Genomic DNA, 16722 nt, shown 5'->3' with positions numbered 1-16722 from the left:
GACTGCATCTTCTCCATCTTTTATATTATCTTCACAAAGGGTTTTAATTTCTTATTTTATATGGCCTTAAGTCATCATTCACAGACTCTTCAGGCCAACCATTCATACAGTGCTCATATACTTTTATTAAGCACTCATCTTTTTGTGTTTCTCTTTTAATATCATTCACATTTATATTGGAGTTATCCATGATAGTGAAGAGAACAAATACATCTTCTGGTACATAGCTCAGGCTTTGGTTTTCTAAAGGTAATCTACTCAGACTATCTGCACTATTCTCAGATCCAGGTTTGTATTTCAATTCATAATTGTATGCAGTTAGTGTGATAGCCCATCTTTGAATTCTTGGTGAGGCATGCTCAGGTAGGGTTTTGTTTTCTCCAAATAAACCTAGCAATGGTTTATGATCTGTAAAGATGGTGAACTTCCTACCAAACAGAAACTTATAAAATTTCTTAACACCAAAAATGATGCCTAAGCCTTCCCTATCTAACTGAGAATAATTTTTCTCAGCCTGGTTCAAAGATCTACTGGCAAAAGCAATGGGTCTGTCACCCTTCTCATCCATGTGGGACAAGACTGCTCCTACACCATCTGGTGAAGCATCACATGTTAATATAAGTCTTTTCCCTGGGTCATAGTGAGTTAGTATGGTGTCAGCAGACAAAGCCTCTTTTGCTGTATTAAAAGCAGCTTCTTGTTGTTTACCCCAGTGCCAAGTTGCATTTTTCTGTAGCAGCTTGTACAGTGGTGATAATTTACCAGACAGATTTCCTATGAACTTTGCATAGTAATTTATTAAGCCCAAAAAAGCTCTTAGTTGTTGGGTATTTTCAGGTTTGGGTGCTTCTTTAATGGCTTTTGTTTTCTCAGGTTGAGGTCTGATGCCTTGTTTGCTTAATATATAACCAAGAAAACTAATTTCTGTCAACATGAATTGACATTTATCTTTGTTTATCTTTAAACCTTTTTCACCAACAATTTTCAATACTTTATCAAGTGTTTTAAGATGTTCAGTGTCATTCTTACCAGTTATGTACACATTGTCAAAGTACACACAAACATTTGGAATATCCTTAAAAATACTGTCCATGACAGCTTGGAAAATTCCAGGGCTAGATGATATGCCAAAACATAGTCTTTCATATTGGTAGAGTCCTTTATGTGTGTTTATTGTCGTATAGACTTTTGAATCTGGATGCAGTTCTAGTTGAGTGTAAGCATGACTAAAGTCTAATTCAGTGAATTTGTCTCCTCCTGTCAAATTCAAAGAGATTTCCTCAATGTTAGGTATAGGGTACCTATTTAGCTCTATTTGCTTATTCAGTGTAGTTTTATAATCTCCACAAATTCTTATAGAACCATTCTTCTTTAACACTGGCACAATGGGTGTCGCCCAATCGGAATAGTCTACCTTCTTTATAATGCCATTAGATTCCAATCTACTTAGCTCATTTTCAATTTTATTCCTCATTGCATAAGGTGGAACTCTAGCTTTGCAGTATCTTGGATTTGTGTCTTTAATGCTTAACTTCACTGTTCTATCATTTAGTAATCCTGGATTACTAAAAACACATTTATTTTCAGATATAACTTTATCTAGTGAAGTAAGACTAGATTCTTTTACATTCTTCAATGAACAAATACTCTCCCAATTTAACTTAAGATCACTTAACCAGTTCCTACCTAATAATGCTGGTCCATTTCCTTCAACCACAAGAAGAGGAAGTTTAACACTTTGACCATTATAACTTACATGAACCATACACTCTCCTATTACCGGAACATTGTCACCAGTGTATGTTGTTAGACACTTGTGACACGGCTGTAGAGACACTGATCCTCCTGTGACAGCGTCAAAATCTTTCTTTGTTATGACTGTTAGAGATGCTCCAGTGTCAAGTTGGAAGCTGATGCTCTTACCGTTGATATTAACTGGTACATTGATGGGAGCATGACTTATTGATTTCACAGAGAACAGGCTGAAATCCGGCTGCGAATCAGTTTGAGCATTTTCACTGGTAGAGTGGTTCATTGGTTGGGTTAGGTAGTCTTGGTGAGAGTTAACATAGTGCTGCCTTTGGTTGCGGTACTGTCTTGACTGGCTAGATTTAGCAACAGACGAAGACTTTGCAAAGCAGGCCTTGGCAATGTGACCTTGCTTACTGCACTTATAACAAGTTGCAGACTTGAACTTGCACCGATGAGATGCATGGGGACCTTTGCATCGATGACATTTTTGATAATTATTACTAGATTTAGATCTAGGATTTGAACGAGCAGGCTGTTTAGCATAAGTTGGAATGCTCTGATGGGGTTGATGTTTATTGACTAACCTGCTGTTTACTGCATGGATCTCTGAAGGTGCTAGAGATCTCGCCGCCTCGGATGACTGCTGGAATGAAGTTGCTAGTTGTATTGCTTTTTCCAATTTTAGATCTGACTCGAGCAGCAACTTTCTTTGAATATCAGGGCTGTTTACACCTGTCACAAAATTTTCACATAGTCTGTCAGACAGCGTTTCTCCAAATTCACAGAATCTACTTAAATGACGTAAAGCAGCAACATATTCTGATATTGACTCGTTTGGTTGACGAGTCCTACCGTCAAATCTAGCTCTACATAGAAACTTTGATGGGGTAGGCGCATGGTAGTCTGTTAGCAATTTGCTCAGCTCGTTAAAGCTCTTGGTAGTTAGACTAGCTGGTGCGCATAAGTCTTTTAGTAGCCTAAATTGTTGAGGCCCTATGACTGTTAACAAAACAGCTCTCTTTTTGGCTTCTATCGTCACGTCGTTAGCTTCTAGGTAAAAGCTTAACCTATCTAGGTAATCTTGAATGATTTCATCATTCGCATCAAATTCTTTTATTTGGCCATACAGCGCCATTATTCTAGAAATAATTAGCTAATAAGTTCTAGCAAACCTCTTTTTTGCGTAAGTAGGTGCTCTTTCTAGTAGATGTTTATCCTTCGTCGCCAAAATGTTATAGATTGACTAGGAGCCACATTGGTGTTAACAGCCTTTATTTACAGACGCCATGATGCAAAGAGAGAGAGGAAGTGGCCAGAGACAACTATATATAGATAACAACATGTAAGGGACATCACTCAAGATAACAATATAAATATAATACCAATACAATTATCTCAATCTATTACAGTAACTAACATAGTAGGCTTACGTGACAATAAAGCAAAAAAATCACTAAAAAGTTATGGTTTTGTGAAAATATTTTCTAAAAAATGTCATTTTAAGGGTAAAATAGCTCAAAATTAGCTCTCATTGTACACTACCACATTTATTTCCGCAGGGTCTGTAATCCCCCGTGCTTGATGAATTAATTCCTAACACTAATCCTAACCCTAATCCACCGTGCTTAATGGATTAATTCCTAACACTAACCATAATCCCCCATGCTTGATAGATTAATTACTAACCCTAACACTAACCCTAACCCTAACTCTAACCCCCCATGCTTGATAGATTAATTACCAACCCTAACACTAACCCTAACCCTAATCTCCCATGCTTGATAGATTAATTACTAAACCTAACACTAAACCTAACACTAATCCTAACCCTAATCCCCCCATGCTTGATGGATTAATTACTAACACTAACCCTAACCCTAATCCTCCCATGCTTGATGGATTAATTACTAACCCTAACACTAACCCTAACACTAACCCTAATCCCCCATGATTGATGGATTAATTACTAACACTAACCCTAACCCTAATCCTCCCATGCTTGATGGATTAATTACTAACACTAACACTAACCCTAACCCTAATCCCCCATGATTGATGGATTAATTACTAACACTAACCCTAACCCTAATCCTCCCATGCTTGATGGATTAATTACTAACACTAACACTAACCCTAACACTAATCCTAACCCTAATCCCCCCATGCTTGATGGATTAATTACTAACACTAACCCTAACCCTAATCCTCCCATGCTTGATGGATTAATTACTAACACTAACACTAACCCTAACACTAATCCTAACCCTAATCCCCCCATGCTTGATGGATTAATTACTAACACTAATCCTAACCCTAACCCTAACCCTAATCCCCCCATGCTGGATGGATTAATTACTAACCAGTAACGTATGCTGGGAGGAGCAGGGGGAGCGACACCTCCCTCCTACGACCATTTTAAGGATTATGGCGCATTTTTCGGAGAATAATGAAATAAAATTTAAAACAAATTCCGCAACACACAAAATAAAACCAACGACAGCAGAAACAGCAAACACATTTAATACTGAAACTACGAATTAAAAGCGGTACCCTAAATATCACATTTTTAATAACTTATTTCTTGGGTTACTTACCAGCGTCAGACATGTGCGAGGCGCTTTTTTTGTCACAAAGTCTGTCTATTGTAGCGCATGTACATCTATAGTTTGTATTATTCCGGGTGTTGTCTATTGTAGCGCATGTACATCTATAGTTTGTATTATTCCGGGTGTTGTCTATTGTAGCGCATGTACATCTATAGTTTGTATTATTCCGGGTGGATATAGTCCGACAACCACCTAGAGATCGATCTAAATTCACAAAAGTTGTCTCTGCTTGAGTTATCAGACTCAATTCAGCCATCTATCTTCTATAACTTTGGCTTTTTAAATCAGTCTAGGAACGCTGTGTAATTGTTTACCTAAAGTGTGCCCCGTAGAATACGATTTTGCTTATTTTTTAAATATGTAAATAGGCCTGCTAGCAGGAAGGGAATATGCAGGTCGCTTGCTTGTCAGCACATTCTCACACCAGGTCAAGAACATTAATCAAGATGATCAGCACGTACAGATGTACTAAACGAACATATGGTTAAAATACCTCGGGTAAATTTAGTTAAAACAATAGAAAAACACTGTGGATAAGAGTAAAACTGCTTCCGAAAGATGAATAAGCAAACTTCAAATTAAGAATAACTAAGAATATTATTATGTTAACAATTAATCTTTACAGAACACAAAAAGCTGTAGCTACTTCAAATAATGTAAAGATGAGAAATGCAAGACCAACAATTTAGTTGACATTAAATATAATGTGTGTCTATTACTATTATTCAGAATGTTACACCTATTAGATTTAGTTTTCCACACTGTTCAAAAGGGCGGTTTTGTACTAACTCCGCTTTCATTAACTTTCTTTTTGCTGTGATGTTTAAGCATTTAAGATGAAAATATATTTAGATCTAATTCTATTGTAAATTTTATTTTTTGTAAAAACGAATAGCAATAAGCTATATGTTAAATATTACAGTAATGCGACATTTGCAAATAAATGTGTAGAACTATACTTATCCATATATAGAGAGCAGGGGCGTAGCGAGGGGGGGGGGGGGGCGGGGGGTGCGGACCGCACCGGGTGACACCATTTAGGGGGGTGACACCAAGGCAAAAAATAGCAAAATATATAGAGAAAAACTCGAGGGAGGGGTGCAAATCGAAAGTTTGAGGGGGGGTGCAAATCGAAAACTTGAGGGGGGGGGGGTGCAAATCGAAAGTTTGAGGGGGGGTGCAAATCGAAAATTTGAAAGTTTGTCCCTGGGAAGGGTCTCTATGCCTCTGGGGGGGGGGGGGGGTGACACCATTAAGTGCCGCACCGGGTGACACCCGACCTCGCTACGCCACTGATAGAGAGTAGTTATTTCCCCTACTATCATTCGCTTGTCTTAATTAATATTCCATTATCTCAATATTTTTATATGGACTACAAAAGAGATTGTGTTGTGTTTCTTGTTTTTGGCTGCTTTTGTTTTTACAGAGTAATATTTAAAAGTGCTTTCCACCTGATCCAAGCAATGTCATACAGCTAGTATATATATATATATATATATATATATATATATATATATATATATATATATATATATATATATATATATATATATATATATATATATATATATATATATATATATGGCGCCTTTTTCTCGACTCGCCGCTCCCCCTAACCCGAAAACCTGTATACGCCTCGGTTACTAAGCCTAACCCTAGCAAGGATATCGAGTGTTAAATATGTAACAAACGCAAAAGCTGAATTGGCCCCTACTTTCAACTATATCTTAGTCTGTATAACATTGAATATTCCCCCACTGGTTTAAGTCTAAAAGCTAGGGTTAGAGTTTGGAGTTAGATAATGGATGACAAAAATAAACTTCATCGTTTAAAAGGGAAGTGAAACTTTGCAAGATGAAATCTTGATAAAGTTCAAATTTCAAGTATGGTCCGCTTGTCGTTTTCCTGTGATGGTTTTCTTGGAATAGTCTATTTTTAGTAATCTGACGTGTTTAAAAGCATCACTTGAGAGTACAGATAGGATTTGTTCGTGATAAACAAAGATATGACGTCATCCATTCTAGTAGACAATGTAATTAACGTAAGTATCTATATATATTATTCTCTTCATGGATACCATAGAAAACACTAATTGTAAGCAGCCCCCTCTCTTCCTCTCTAAGCATATCCCTACCACCCCCACCCCCACGTGGTCTGGTGAGCTGTGGTTCACGCTAAATGTTTACAATCGTAGAGCTGGGTTTAGTGGGCAGAAAATTTAGTTTGAAACTATTTTAAACTTAGGGGAGGTAACTAAAAGGATGCTGCTTTCACGGGGGGGGGGGGGGGGGGGGGTTGGGTGAAAGGATGGTAGGGGTTGATTATCGTCCTTAACGACCTACTGATAATGTTTTAAAGCAAATATTTTCAGTGGCAACATTGGTACTGTCAAATTCACAAATTATGAATTACTGAAAAGCAGAAAATAAAACAACTAAAAAGCGGCGTATGATACGCCGCGGGTCAGCTCGTGTATTATAAATGTAGATCATTCGGATGCGGGGCGTTCAGATGTGGGGCGTTCAGATACGGGGCGTTCAGATACGGGGCGTTCAGATGTGGGGCGTTCAGATGTGGGGCGTTCAGATGTGGGGCGTTCAGATACGGGGCGTTTAAATGTGCCGCGTTCAGATACGGGGCGTTTAAATGTGCCGCGTTCAGATACGGGGCGTTTAAATGTGCCGCGTTCAGATACGGGGCGTTTAAATGTGCCGCGTTCAGATGCGGGGCGTTTAAATGTGCCGCGTTCAGATACGGGGCGTTTAAATGTGCCGCGTTCAGATGCGGGGCGTTTAAATGTGCCGCGTTCAGATGCGGGGCGTTTAAATGTGGGGCGTTTAAATGTGGGGCGTTTAAATGTGCCGCGTTCAGATGCGGGGCGTTTAAATGTGGGGCGTTCAGATGCGGGGCGTTCAGATACGGGGCGTTCAGATGTGGGGTTTCAAAAGTTGGGGCGCTATCGTCGGGGGTTAAGGATTGTGTGTGTGTGTGTGTGTGTGTGTGTGTGTGTGTGTGTGTGTGTGTGTGTGTGTGATTTCTACCGATATACCGGTACCCAATAGTTAACTAATTAGCTCCCAAAAGATTAGAGTGCATACAATACCTAATCCTATCCATCTTAATATTCAGTCACCATGTCTAGCCCTATCCCAAACCCTTATCAATATCCTATCAGTATCTCAATCTCTAATTGACCGAGATGGAATTAATATTTCTGACTAAATGGCTCGTCTTGTGGTTCGGGTCAAGGGTTCGGGTTGTGGTTCGGGTTGAGGGTTCGTGTTGTGGTTCGGGTCTAGGGTTGTGGTTCGGGTCAAGGGTTCGTGTTGTGGTTCGGGTCTAGGGTTGTGGTTCGGATTTAGGGTTAGGGTTGTGGTTCGGGTCAAGGGTTAGTGTTGTGGTTCGGGTTGAGGGTTCGTGTTGTGGTTCGGGTCAAGGGTTCGTGTTGTGGTTCGGGTCTAGGGTTAGGGTTGTGGTTCGGGTCAAGGGTTCGTGTTGTGGTTCGGGTTGAGGGTTCGTGTTGTGGTTCGGATTTAGGGTTAGGGTTGTGGTTCGGGTCTAGGATTGTGGTTCGGGTATAGGGTTCGTGTTGTGGTTAGGGTCTAATCATAATCTGTCAGCTCTTATATTGCTCATTATACATGTGCAGTTAGGCTTGAATCCAAATCCATGATCTTGTACATGAGCAATGCTCCTTCAAATCCACTTGAAACCATAGCGTGAGCGGCCACTTACGCGAGTGTAGAGGTTAGCGCTGGGCGTGACTCTAGGATAACACTGACAATGGCGGAGTGTGTACGGCCTGTGTATTTTGTGATGAGCTTGTGTTTCTGCTTTTGTCAAGGTAATTAGATCAAGTTTTAATGATATATTTTAACAAAGGTATTTCACTTTGTTATAACTGGACCTCCCGAATGCAGTCAAGTGTAGCTAATAAGATTTGAACCACTAGAACAACCATCTAACACTTGGCTCAGGATATGTGTTCATGTTTACTATATATCTAGACGATCCAGTTTCCCTTCAGTAATTGGTAGGTCAGCTACACCACATAATACAAACCATATAATTTAGCTCTATCAAATAAACATATTCGTTCCAACTCTCTTCCAGTGATATTATTGCTCCCACCCCACGCAACTGAGCACCCAACTGCCCTACTTTGTGCTATCTATGTGCGTTAAGGCCACTGCTGACACACAAGCGGATTCCTGTTATGTCTGGCAGCGTCCATAGGGTTGGAACAAACACCGCTACGGCTATAACATAATACCAAAGGGTTAGGGTTAGGCTCTAACATAATACCAAAGGGTTAGGGTTAGGCTCTAACATAATACCAAAGGGTTAGGGTTAGGCTCTAACATAATACCAAAGGGTTAGGGTTAGGCTCTAACATAATACCAAAGGGTTAGGGTTAGGCTCTAACATAATACCAAAGGGTTAGGGTTAGGCTCTAACATAATACCAAAGGGTTAGGGTTAGGCTCTAACATAATACCAAAGGGTTAGGGTTAGGCTCTAACATAATACCAAAGGGTTAGGCTCTAACATAATACCAAAGGGTTAGGCTCTAACATAATACCAAAGGGTTAGGGTTAGGCTCTAACATAATACCAAAGGGTTAGGGTTAGGCTCTAACATAATACCAAAGGGTTAGGGTTAGGCTCTAACATAATACCAAAGGGTTAGGGTTAGGCTCTAACATAATACCAAAGGGTTAGGGTTAGGCTCTAACATAATACCAAAGGGTTAGGGTTAGGCTCTAACATAATACCAAAGGGTTAGGCTCTAACATAATACCAAAGGGTTAGGGTTAGGCTCTAACATAATACCAAAGGGTTAGGGTTAGGCTCTAACATAATACCAAAGGGTTAGGGTTAGGCTCTAACATAATACCAAAGGGTTAGGGTTAGGCTCTAACATAATACCAAAGGGTTAGGCTCTAACATAATACCAAAGGGTTAGGGTTAGGCTCTAACATAATACCAAAGGGTTAGGGTTAGGCTCTAACATAATACCAAAGGGTTAGGGTTAGGCTCTAACATAATACCAAAGGGTTAGGGTTAGGCTCTAACATAATACCAAAGGGTTAGGGTTAGGCTCTAACATAATACCAAAGGGTTAGGGTTAGGCTCTAACATAATACCAAAGGGTTAGGCTCTAACATAATACCAAAGGGTTAGGCTCTAACATAATACCAAAGGGTTAGGGTTAGGCTCTAACATAATACCAAAGGGTTAGGGTTAGGCTCTAACATAATACCAAAGGGTTAGGGTTAGGCTCTAACATAATACCAAAGGGTTAGGGTTAGGCTCTAACATAAAGTGCGCACATGGGCCATTATATATTAGGATACCAAAGGTCTAGACATGAAAACCAGATAGTGATTACAACAGAGCGCAATTTATGGGAGCTTAGCATATATTGGGATACCGTGATTGGAGCTTAACATTTATTGGGATACCGTGATTGGAGCTTAACATTTATTGGGATAACGTGATTGGAGCTTAACATTTATTGGGATAACGTGATTGGAGCTTAACATTTATTGGGATAACGTGGTCTTTACTATCCCCGACTTGAAATGACAGAGTCGATCTAGAGGCGTAGCTAACTTAGCTAAGGGGAGGGCGGGTGGGGCAGCCGCTGGGAGCCACGATTAAAGGGGGTGCCAAATTTGTTCCGAGTAGTATTACTGCATTATGCACAGTCGAATGTAAGAAAATGCTACTTGGCTTTATAGACATACCCTGCATTGCACTCGGGGAGAGGGGGGGGGGGCTAATGTAAATAACAAAGTTTTTATAGGAGGGCGCAACATTGATAGTTCGCCTCGGGTGCCGGAATGGGTCGATACGCCTCAGAAACGCCCTACAAACTCGAGCCCGAACTTACTTGCTACCAGTGTTTGTTCCAGACTTTTTTCTCCGGGGGGCACTTGAAGTTTTCGGGGGGGGGGGGGGGGCGGACACTGTTAAAAGTATATATTTTCTATACAAATTTCATTTCGTTCGGGGGGGGGGGGGCGGTAGTCGTTCTTCCTTGGGGGGGGGGGGGGAAGCCCTCCCCCCTAAGAGATGCCTGGAAGAAACTCTGCTTGGCACATGTCACATATATCTGCTCGTGTAACTACGTGTATGTTGGAGACTAATACACTGTTCTATATTAATCGAGCCTAATTTACTTCTAATAAAGCAGCTGTCACAATTTTAATGCAGGCAAAAGAGGAATTTAAGCGTAAAAGCTTCCATTGTCAAAAGAATGTCAATCCGCCGATTATATTTCCTCTGCCTATAGCCTGGTTAGTAATACAATGGTAGAATGTTTTAATTCTATAAATAACACTTGAACAATAAGACTATTGATAAAATGTTTGGTAACAGGACTTTGGTCTTATTCTATCACACTTTGAAGAAACTAAAATTCAATTCTTTTTATTCTTGTTATTTCAAATTATAAATAGTAAATGTTCTTTTTCCTTTTTATTTCCCCTTACGGTCATATTTGGCAAGTTAATAAATTAAATAAACATATAATCCAATGTTAAGATATGAAGCAGATAAGGGGTCGTCCATAAATGACGTCACGCTCATAGGGGGGAGGGGGTCCGTAATTTTGTGACGGTGTGTGATGAGGGGGAGGGGGGTGGGGGGGGGGGGGGGGTTCAGATGGTGCGACGTCAAACTTTTGCATTATAAAAAAGCAATGTTAGAAAACGAATTTTAGACGTTATTTCTCGTTTTAGAAAACTGTTTTAATAAATTGTAATAGGAATTTATTAAAATACTCTATTTTGACAGAGTTCTGACAAGATTTTAGAAAAATATCGATGTTTTAAAAAAAATTCAACTGCAATTTTGAGCCTGAGGTGTGACGTCATTTTAGGGGGGGGGGGGTCTGGCTTTTTGTGACGACGTGTGACGGAGGGGGGGGGGTAAAAATCGTTTTTAAAAGCGTGACGTCATTTATGGATGACCCCTAAACTGTTAATAGATTAGCACGCAGTTGATTTATTAGCTGATTCTTAGTTCTTACCTTCAGTTTTCTTGAGGAAATCTCAAGACTGAAAAGAGAATCAAGTAATCAAGGCCGACAGCCTTATCTCTTTGTGCCGGTAGTTTTCTAATGTTTATAAATTCAAACTGTATCTAGCATTTGACCTGTTGAAAAGAAAATCAAATCTAAAATTTCCATGCGTAATACGAATTCGAGAGATCGGAAATTTCGCTTCGATGTAAGAGCATTATGAAATTAAATCAAAGGCTTAAAAAGTACTAGTAAGTTTTTACGTTGTCATATATATATATATATATATAGTTGAGAGAGGCTGGTATGTTGAGAGGCTGGTCTATTGAGAGAGGCTGGCGTGTTGAAAAATTAATCATAAAAGCATTTATTAAAGACAACTAACCATGTACATGTACGGCAAACATTTTGTAACCTACTATAAAAACATTTCTTAACACGTAGATAAACCCTCAATCTAAAGCTAGTAGTGAATTAAAAATAATTAAATTTATTGCACAATCTAGTGGAAATATAATTCGAATAATATTGTTTTGATTGATATTTAGATTCTAAATTCTAGAATTAAGATCTAGTTTCAAAGCATTGTGTTAGCCTAAAAATTGTTAACAAATCAGTTTGGTCATTGGAAATCTGGAAATAGGCTATATTAAACAAATACTATTTGTTTATTATTCTTTAAAATGATAAAATGCAATAGAATAGCTGAACATAATTAGTCAAATATCCTTACATATAACAGAGGCGTAGCGACCCTTCCCGGCGCCCGGGGACAAACTTTTCGATTTGCACGCCCCCCCCCCCCCCCCCATCTCAAACTTTCGATTTGCACCAACCCCCTCGAGATTTCGATTTGCACCCCACTCAACCTTTCATTTTATTTTTCCAACCCATTTTGGCGCCCCCTAAGGTCGGCGCCCGGTGACATATGTCCCCCCCCCCCCCGCTACGCTACTGACCTATAACGGCTATAAGTACTGTGACTGCTGTGGTGTAAAATTGTGTGATTGCGGTGTGCGACTGCGTTTCCGATCAAAAGTGTACTAATAATATATTCGTTTTGCGCCGAGATTTTTAGCGCTTGAAATAATAGGAGGTTTGTTCAAATGATTATATCTCGATAATCATTCTACAGATTTTTATATTTTCAGGCATAGGGAATCATACTGGCTTTTGAAATATGTAAAAAAAAAGAAAATCGAATTTTTTTTTTAGAGTAAAGACGGTTTGCGACCGAGGCCATCGATATATATATATATATCAGAGGCGTATCCAGGTTTTCGTTGTAGGGGGAGCGAAAAGAGCAAAAAAAGGCGCCAAATTTTTTAACACGTTCTATATACGTGTATTTTATATATATATATATATATATATATATATATATATATATATATATATATATATATATATATATATATATATATATATATATATAAAGAATTTTTTTTTACATTTTTTTCGAACACAAAATTGATGTTTAATAACCTGCATATATAATTACTAGCTGTGTGTCATTACTTCGCTATGATGTAAAATAAATTGAATGTAGCTCTCTGAAGAAATAAGAAAAAACACACAATGTAGGCCGACAAAACAAAAATTGTATCAATCTAAACAAAAAAAAAATTACACACACTACAACCAAAAACAATGAACGTAACAAAATCTGTTTTGAAATTCTTGTGAAACAAATTTCTTACATAATAATTCCTGGGAAATTATTTAAGACAAGCGAAATAGGGGAAATAATCACTCTCTTAATATAAATATGTATATATCTACACATTTAATTATAAATGTCAAAACAAATAAATAATTACTTTAGATTATAATGAAATTGTTTAACACTATTTGTGTTTACAAAATATTTTTGTCTATAATCAGAATTAAATATATCGTCATCATAAATGCTAAAGTATTACAGCATAATGCAAGGTTTTAAAATCAGAGTTGGTATAAAACCACGCTTTTTGAAGTAACAGAAAAACATTTGGAATAACAGCCTACGTTTAACTAATTATTGGTCTTTTAGTTCAGATCATTTATTTTAATGAACTACTGCTTCTTTGTGTTCCTTAAAGATCATTTTTTAACATAGTGATAGGTATGGGTTAGATCACTGTATTGCTCACACACCTTTTTACTGGTAATTGCAAAAACAATATTCACAGAGTTTTACGTTTAAAAAGCTAATTTTCTGTACTTTGGTACATCATTACCCGTTTTTTTTACATGTACTTAACAGATCAGTTCGGGGTGGGTTGGGGGGTGGGGGGGGGGGGGGGGGGGGGGGGGGGTTCAACTTCATTCACCACTGTCTGTTTCACTTTAGGTCAATTATCCAACCCAGTTTATATCTTGGTGTGACATTAATGTCGCTCTACACGATTGTGGTGGTGAGGGGGGGGGAGATAACTAACTCAGAGTGAACATAGCGTCAGTTTTTAGATGACTGTTCTAAACATACACATATATTACAAAAATATTATATTACACAGATATATATTACAGAAATAGATTAAATAAGTAGCAGTGGTATTATGAAAATATTTTTTTTTACAGAGGGGTCCATGGGGGAGGGGGGTTGTAACAGTTTCATATAATTTGTAATCGTAATCACTATCGCCCAAACTGTAAGAATACTACTTCATCGTGATAACGTCAAAATTTCCCCACCACTACGCAGTTTGCTCATAAGTAAATTTGAATAGAGGTGCCACATCAGTTGTACTTGTTTCTGTATTGTAATTTTTTTAATTAATCACACGATTCAAACTGTATATATAAAGTAATTATGTGTGAAGTTTTATGTATAACATTTTCTAATTCAATTATTCGTAAGCAAATACATTATACAGTTGCCTTAAACTTAACACCCCTCTTGCCAAGTGGTACTACCGTAGAGGTTTTTTAAAATTGCAATGCATCGTAATGGTTATTTTTAGAATGGCAAACTGATGCAGCTGTTATTACGTGTTGCAAACGTAGACACTACTAAACTAGTACAATAATGCTTAATTGCTGCATGAAAAGAAATCTTGTGATTTACATAGATGTGCCGACCAAAATTTTTTTTAACAAATATCATTGTTTCAAAAAAGGCGCCACTTTGCTGAAAATCGCCAGAGGGGGAGCGGCCGCTCCCCCTGCTCCCCCCCTGCGTACGCTACTGATATATATATATATATATATATATATATATATATATATATATATATATATATATATATATATATATATATATATATATATATATATATATATATATATATATATATATATATATATATAAACAAAATATACCACATCTGCCCTATGGGCCGTTCATTTTTACTTTCTCGTATACGAAGTATAAAGGAAGTATTGTAATCGTACACTCCTTGAGTCGGAAAACATAGTTTCGCAACTCTGTCCGTATGTCTGTGTTCGTGTGTGGATGTGTGTCTGTGAACACGATATATTCAGTACCGTTACAGATAGGTTGATCATTTGTCCTGAGATTATTTGTCATGGACCCATGTATATATATATATATATATATATATATATATATATATATATATATATATATATATATTACGGTCAAAGCCCGAAGTGCGGCCAATGTCCTATCTAGACTAAGTTGAGATCGCATTTTCAATATTCTAGGTGCACTTACATTGTGAGTTACGTATTGTTTGTATATGCAATGCGACATGGACCAAAAGGGCCGTAAGACCAAGAGACAGACATACCAGATGGCTGCCAATATTAATTTCTAAACTAAAGGAAATGTGGCCTGAAATTAAACTAGTTCAGGGAAAACCAAGGCATAGCCAAAGCCAAGGTTCAGAAGAACGTGCCAACCTAGATTTTCAAAATATGATGATGACATTGATGCAGACAAATGAATCAGCTCATTGGGCTAAGAGTCTCAAATTTATTCAATTTATGAAAAATCGTTCTTTTCACCAAGGAATCCAACAATCGCCATACGAAGCCTTTTTTTTTTTGTACACTTAACACTTCAAACCTACCAAGAGAGGTTCTCGATAATTTAGTTACTGAGGAAGATCTTGAGAACATTAACAAGAAATGGGGGTTTCCATATTTGTAAGCCCTGCTAGGGGGGCTAACTATTCTACTAACCTTCTAGGCTTATCTAACTAATCTGGTCAGTGCAACCGTGGTGAAACCCACGGTGGTTAAATCTTATCCTTAACCTTAGTCCAAATAAAAAAATCTTATCCTTAACCTTAGTCTGAATAAAAGATCTTATCCTTAACCTTAGTCTGAATAAAAGATCTTATCCTTAACCTTAGTCTAAATAAAAAATCTTATCCTTAACCTTAGTCTAAATAAAAACAAAAAAAAAACTGTAACAATTTATTAAATTTATTAAACAAATGGAACCGATAATAAAAATGAAATAAACCGGGAGTGATCTCCCCTAAACTTTCTCGAATATTCTTATATAAAACAACAGGGGATGGGAACTCAGGCTATAGACATGATTTTTAATCCATTTTAAATACTTAAAGTTTTAAAAATAGAATAAAATCTCGTAGACAAAAGAATTGCACACCAAATGAACGTCAAATAAAAAAGTGCATAATAGTGCGCAATATTATTAGTACTTTAAAAATTTACATTAGTTTTTTGAGAAATCGGAAGTAGCGTAAATTACTACTTCCGGTCAATGGAAATTACTCAAAATTTAACAGAAGGTAGAGAATTAGATCTTTTACTTACATGTGAAATTTCATTTATCTATCTGAAATAGTACTCAAGTTATAGGCTTTTGAAAAATTCAAAGTAGAAAAAGTACCACTTCCGGTTATCGGAAATCGCTCAAAAGTTGATACGGATCTACGATTTTGATAAAATACTTATATATGAAATTTCATCAACCTAGCTATGACGGTACTCAAGTTATCGTGTTTACACACGGACAGACAGACACACACACAGACACACAGACATACGGACAGAATTGCAAAGCCCAGTTTTTCAGACTGGATTACGCATAAAACCTCTTAATTTTGATAAATCTGGATTGATAATTTTTGCCCGATTAAAATAAGTTCTCCATACTTCGAATGTGATGAAGGACTGAGGTGTAATACGGTGAAAATTGTTAAAATTTCAAGTGATTTTTGTGCACGATTACAATACTTTCTCTATACTTCGTATATACGAGAAAGTAAAAAATAAAAAATAAAAAAACTACATACACAAAACAAAACTTAAAACACGACTAAACAAAACAGACTTTAACGGAACAAAACACACAATTTCAGACTACCGTCCAGGCTTACAAGAATTAGATTCACTAAATGCAACAGTTTGATGGCGTTCCC

The 16722-nt window shown here is 37.6% G+C and overlaps 1 protein-coding gene across 1 annotated transcript in view; it reads left to right on the top strand.

Annotated features, from left to right (window-relative positions):
* The first annotated feature begins 8088 nt into the window (after positions 1-8088).
* LOC131951592 (uncharacterized) overlaps positions 8089-16722 on the top strand; it is a 33440-nt gene continuing 24806 nt past the window's right edge. Inside the window, exon 1 of the mRNA XM_059313907.1 lies at positions 8089-8202. Within this exon, the coding sequence (XP_059169890.1) occupies positions 8142-8202 (61 nt within the window). The 5' untranslated portion in view covers positions 8089-8141. The remainder of the gene's footprint in view (positions 8203-16722) is intronic.

This window comes from Physella acuta, unplaced genomic scaffold, assembly GCF_028476545.2.
Source record: "Physella acuta isolate Inbredline_101_S28 unplaced genomic scaffold, ASM2847654v3 ptg000814l, whole genome shotgun sequence".
NCBI classification, from domain to species: Eukaryota; Metazoa; Mollusca; class Gastropoda; family Physidae; genus Physella; species Physella acuta.
The sequence above is the reverse complement of the archived record's forward strand: the minus strand, read 5'-3'. Positions and strand labels throughout refer to the sequence as shown.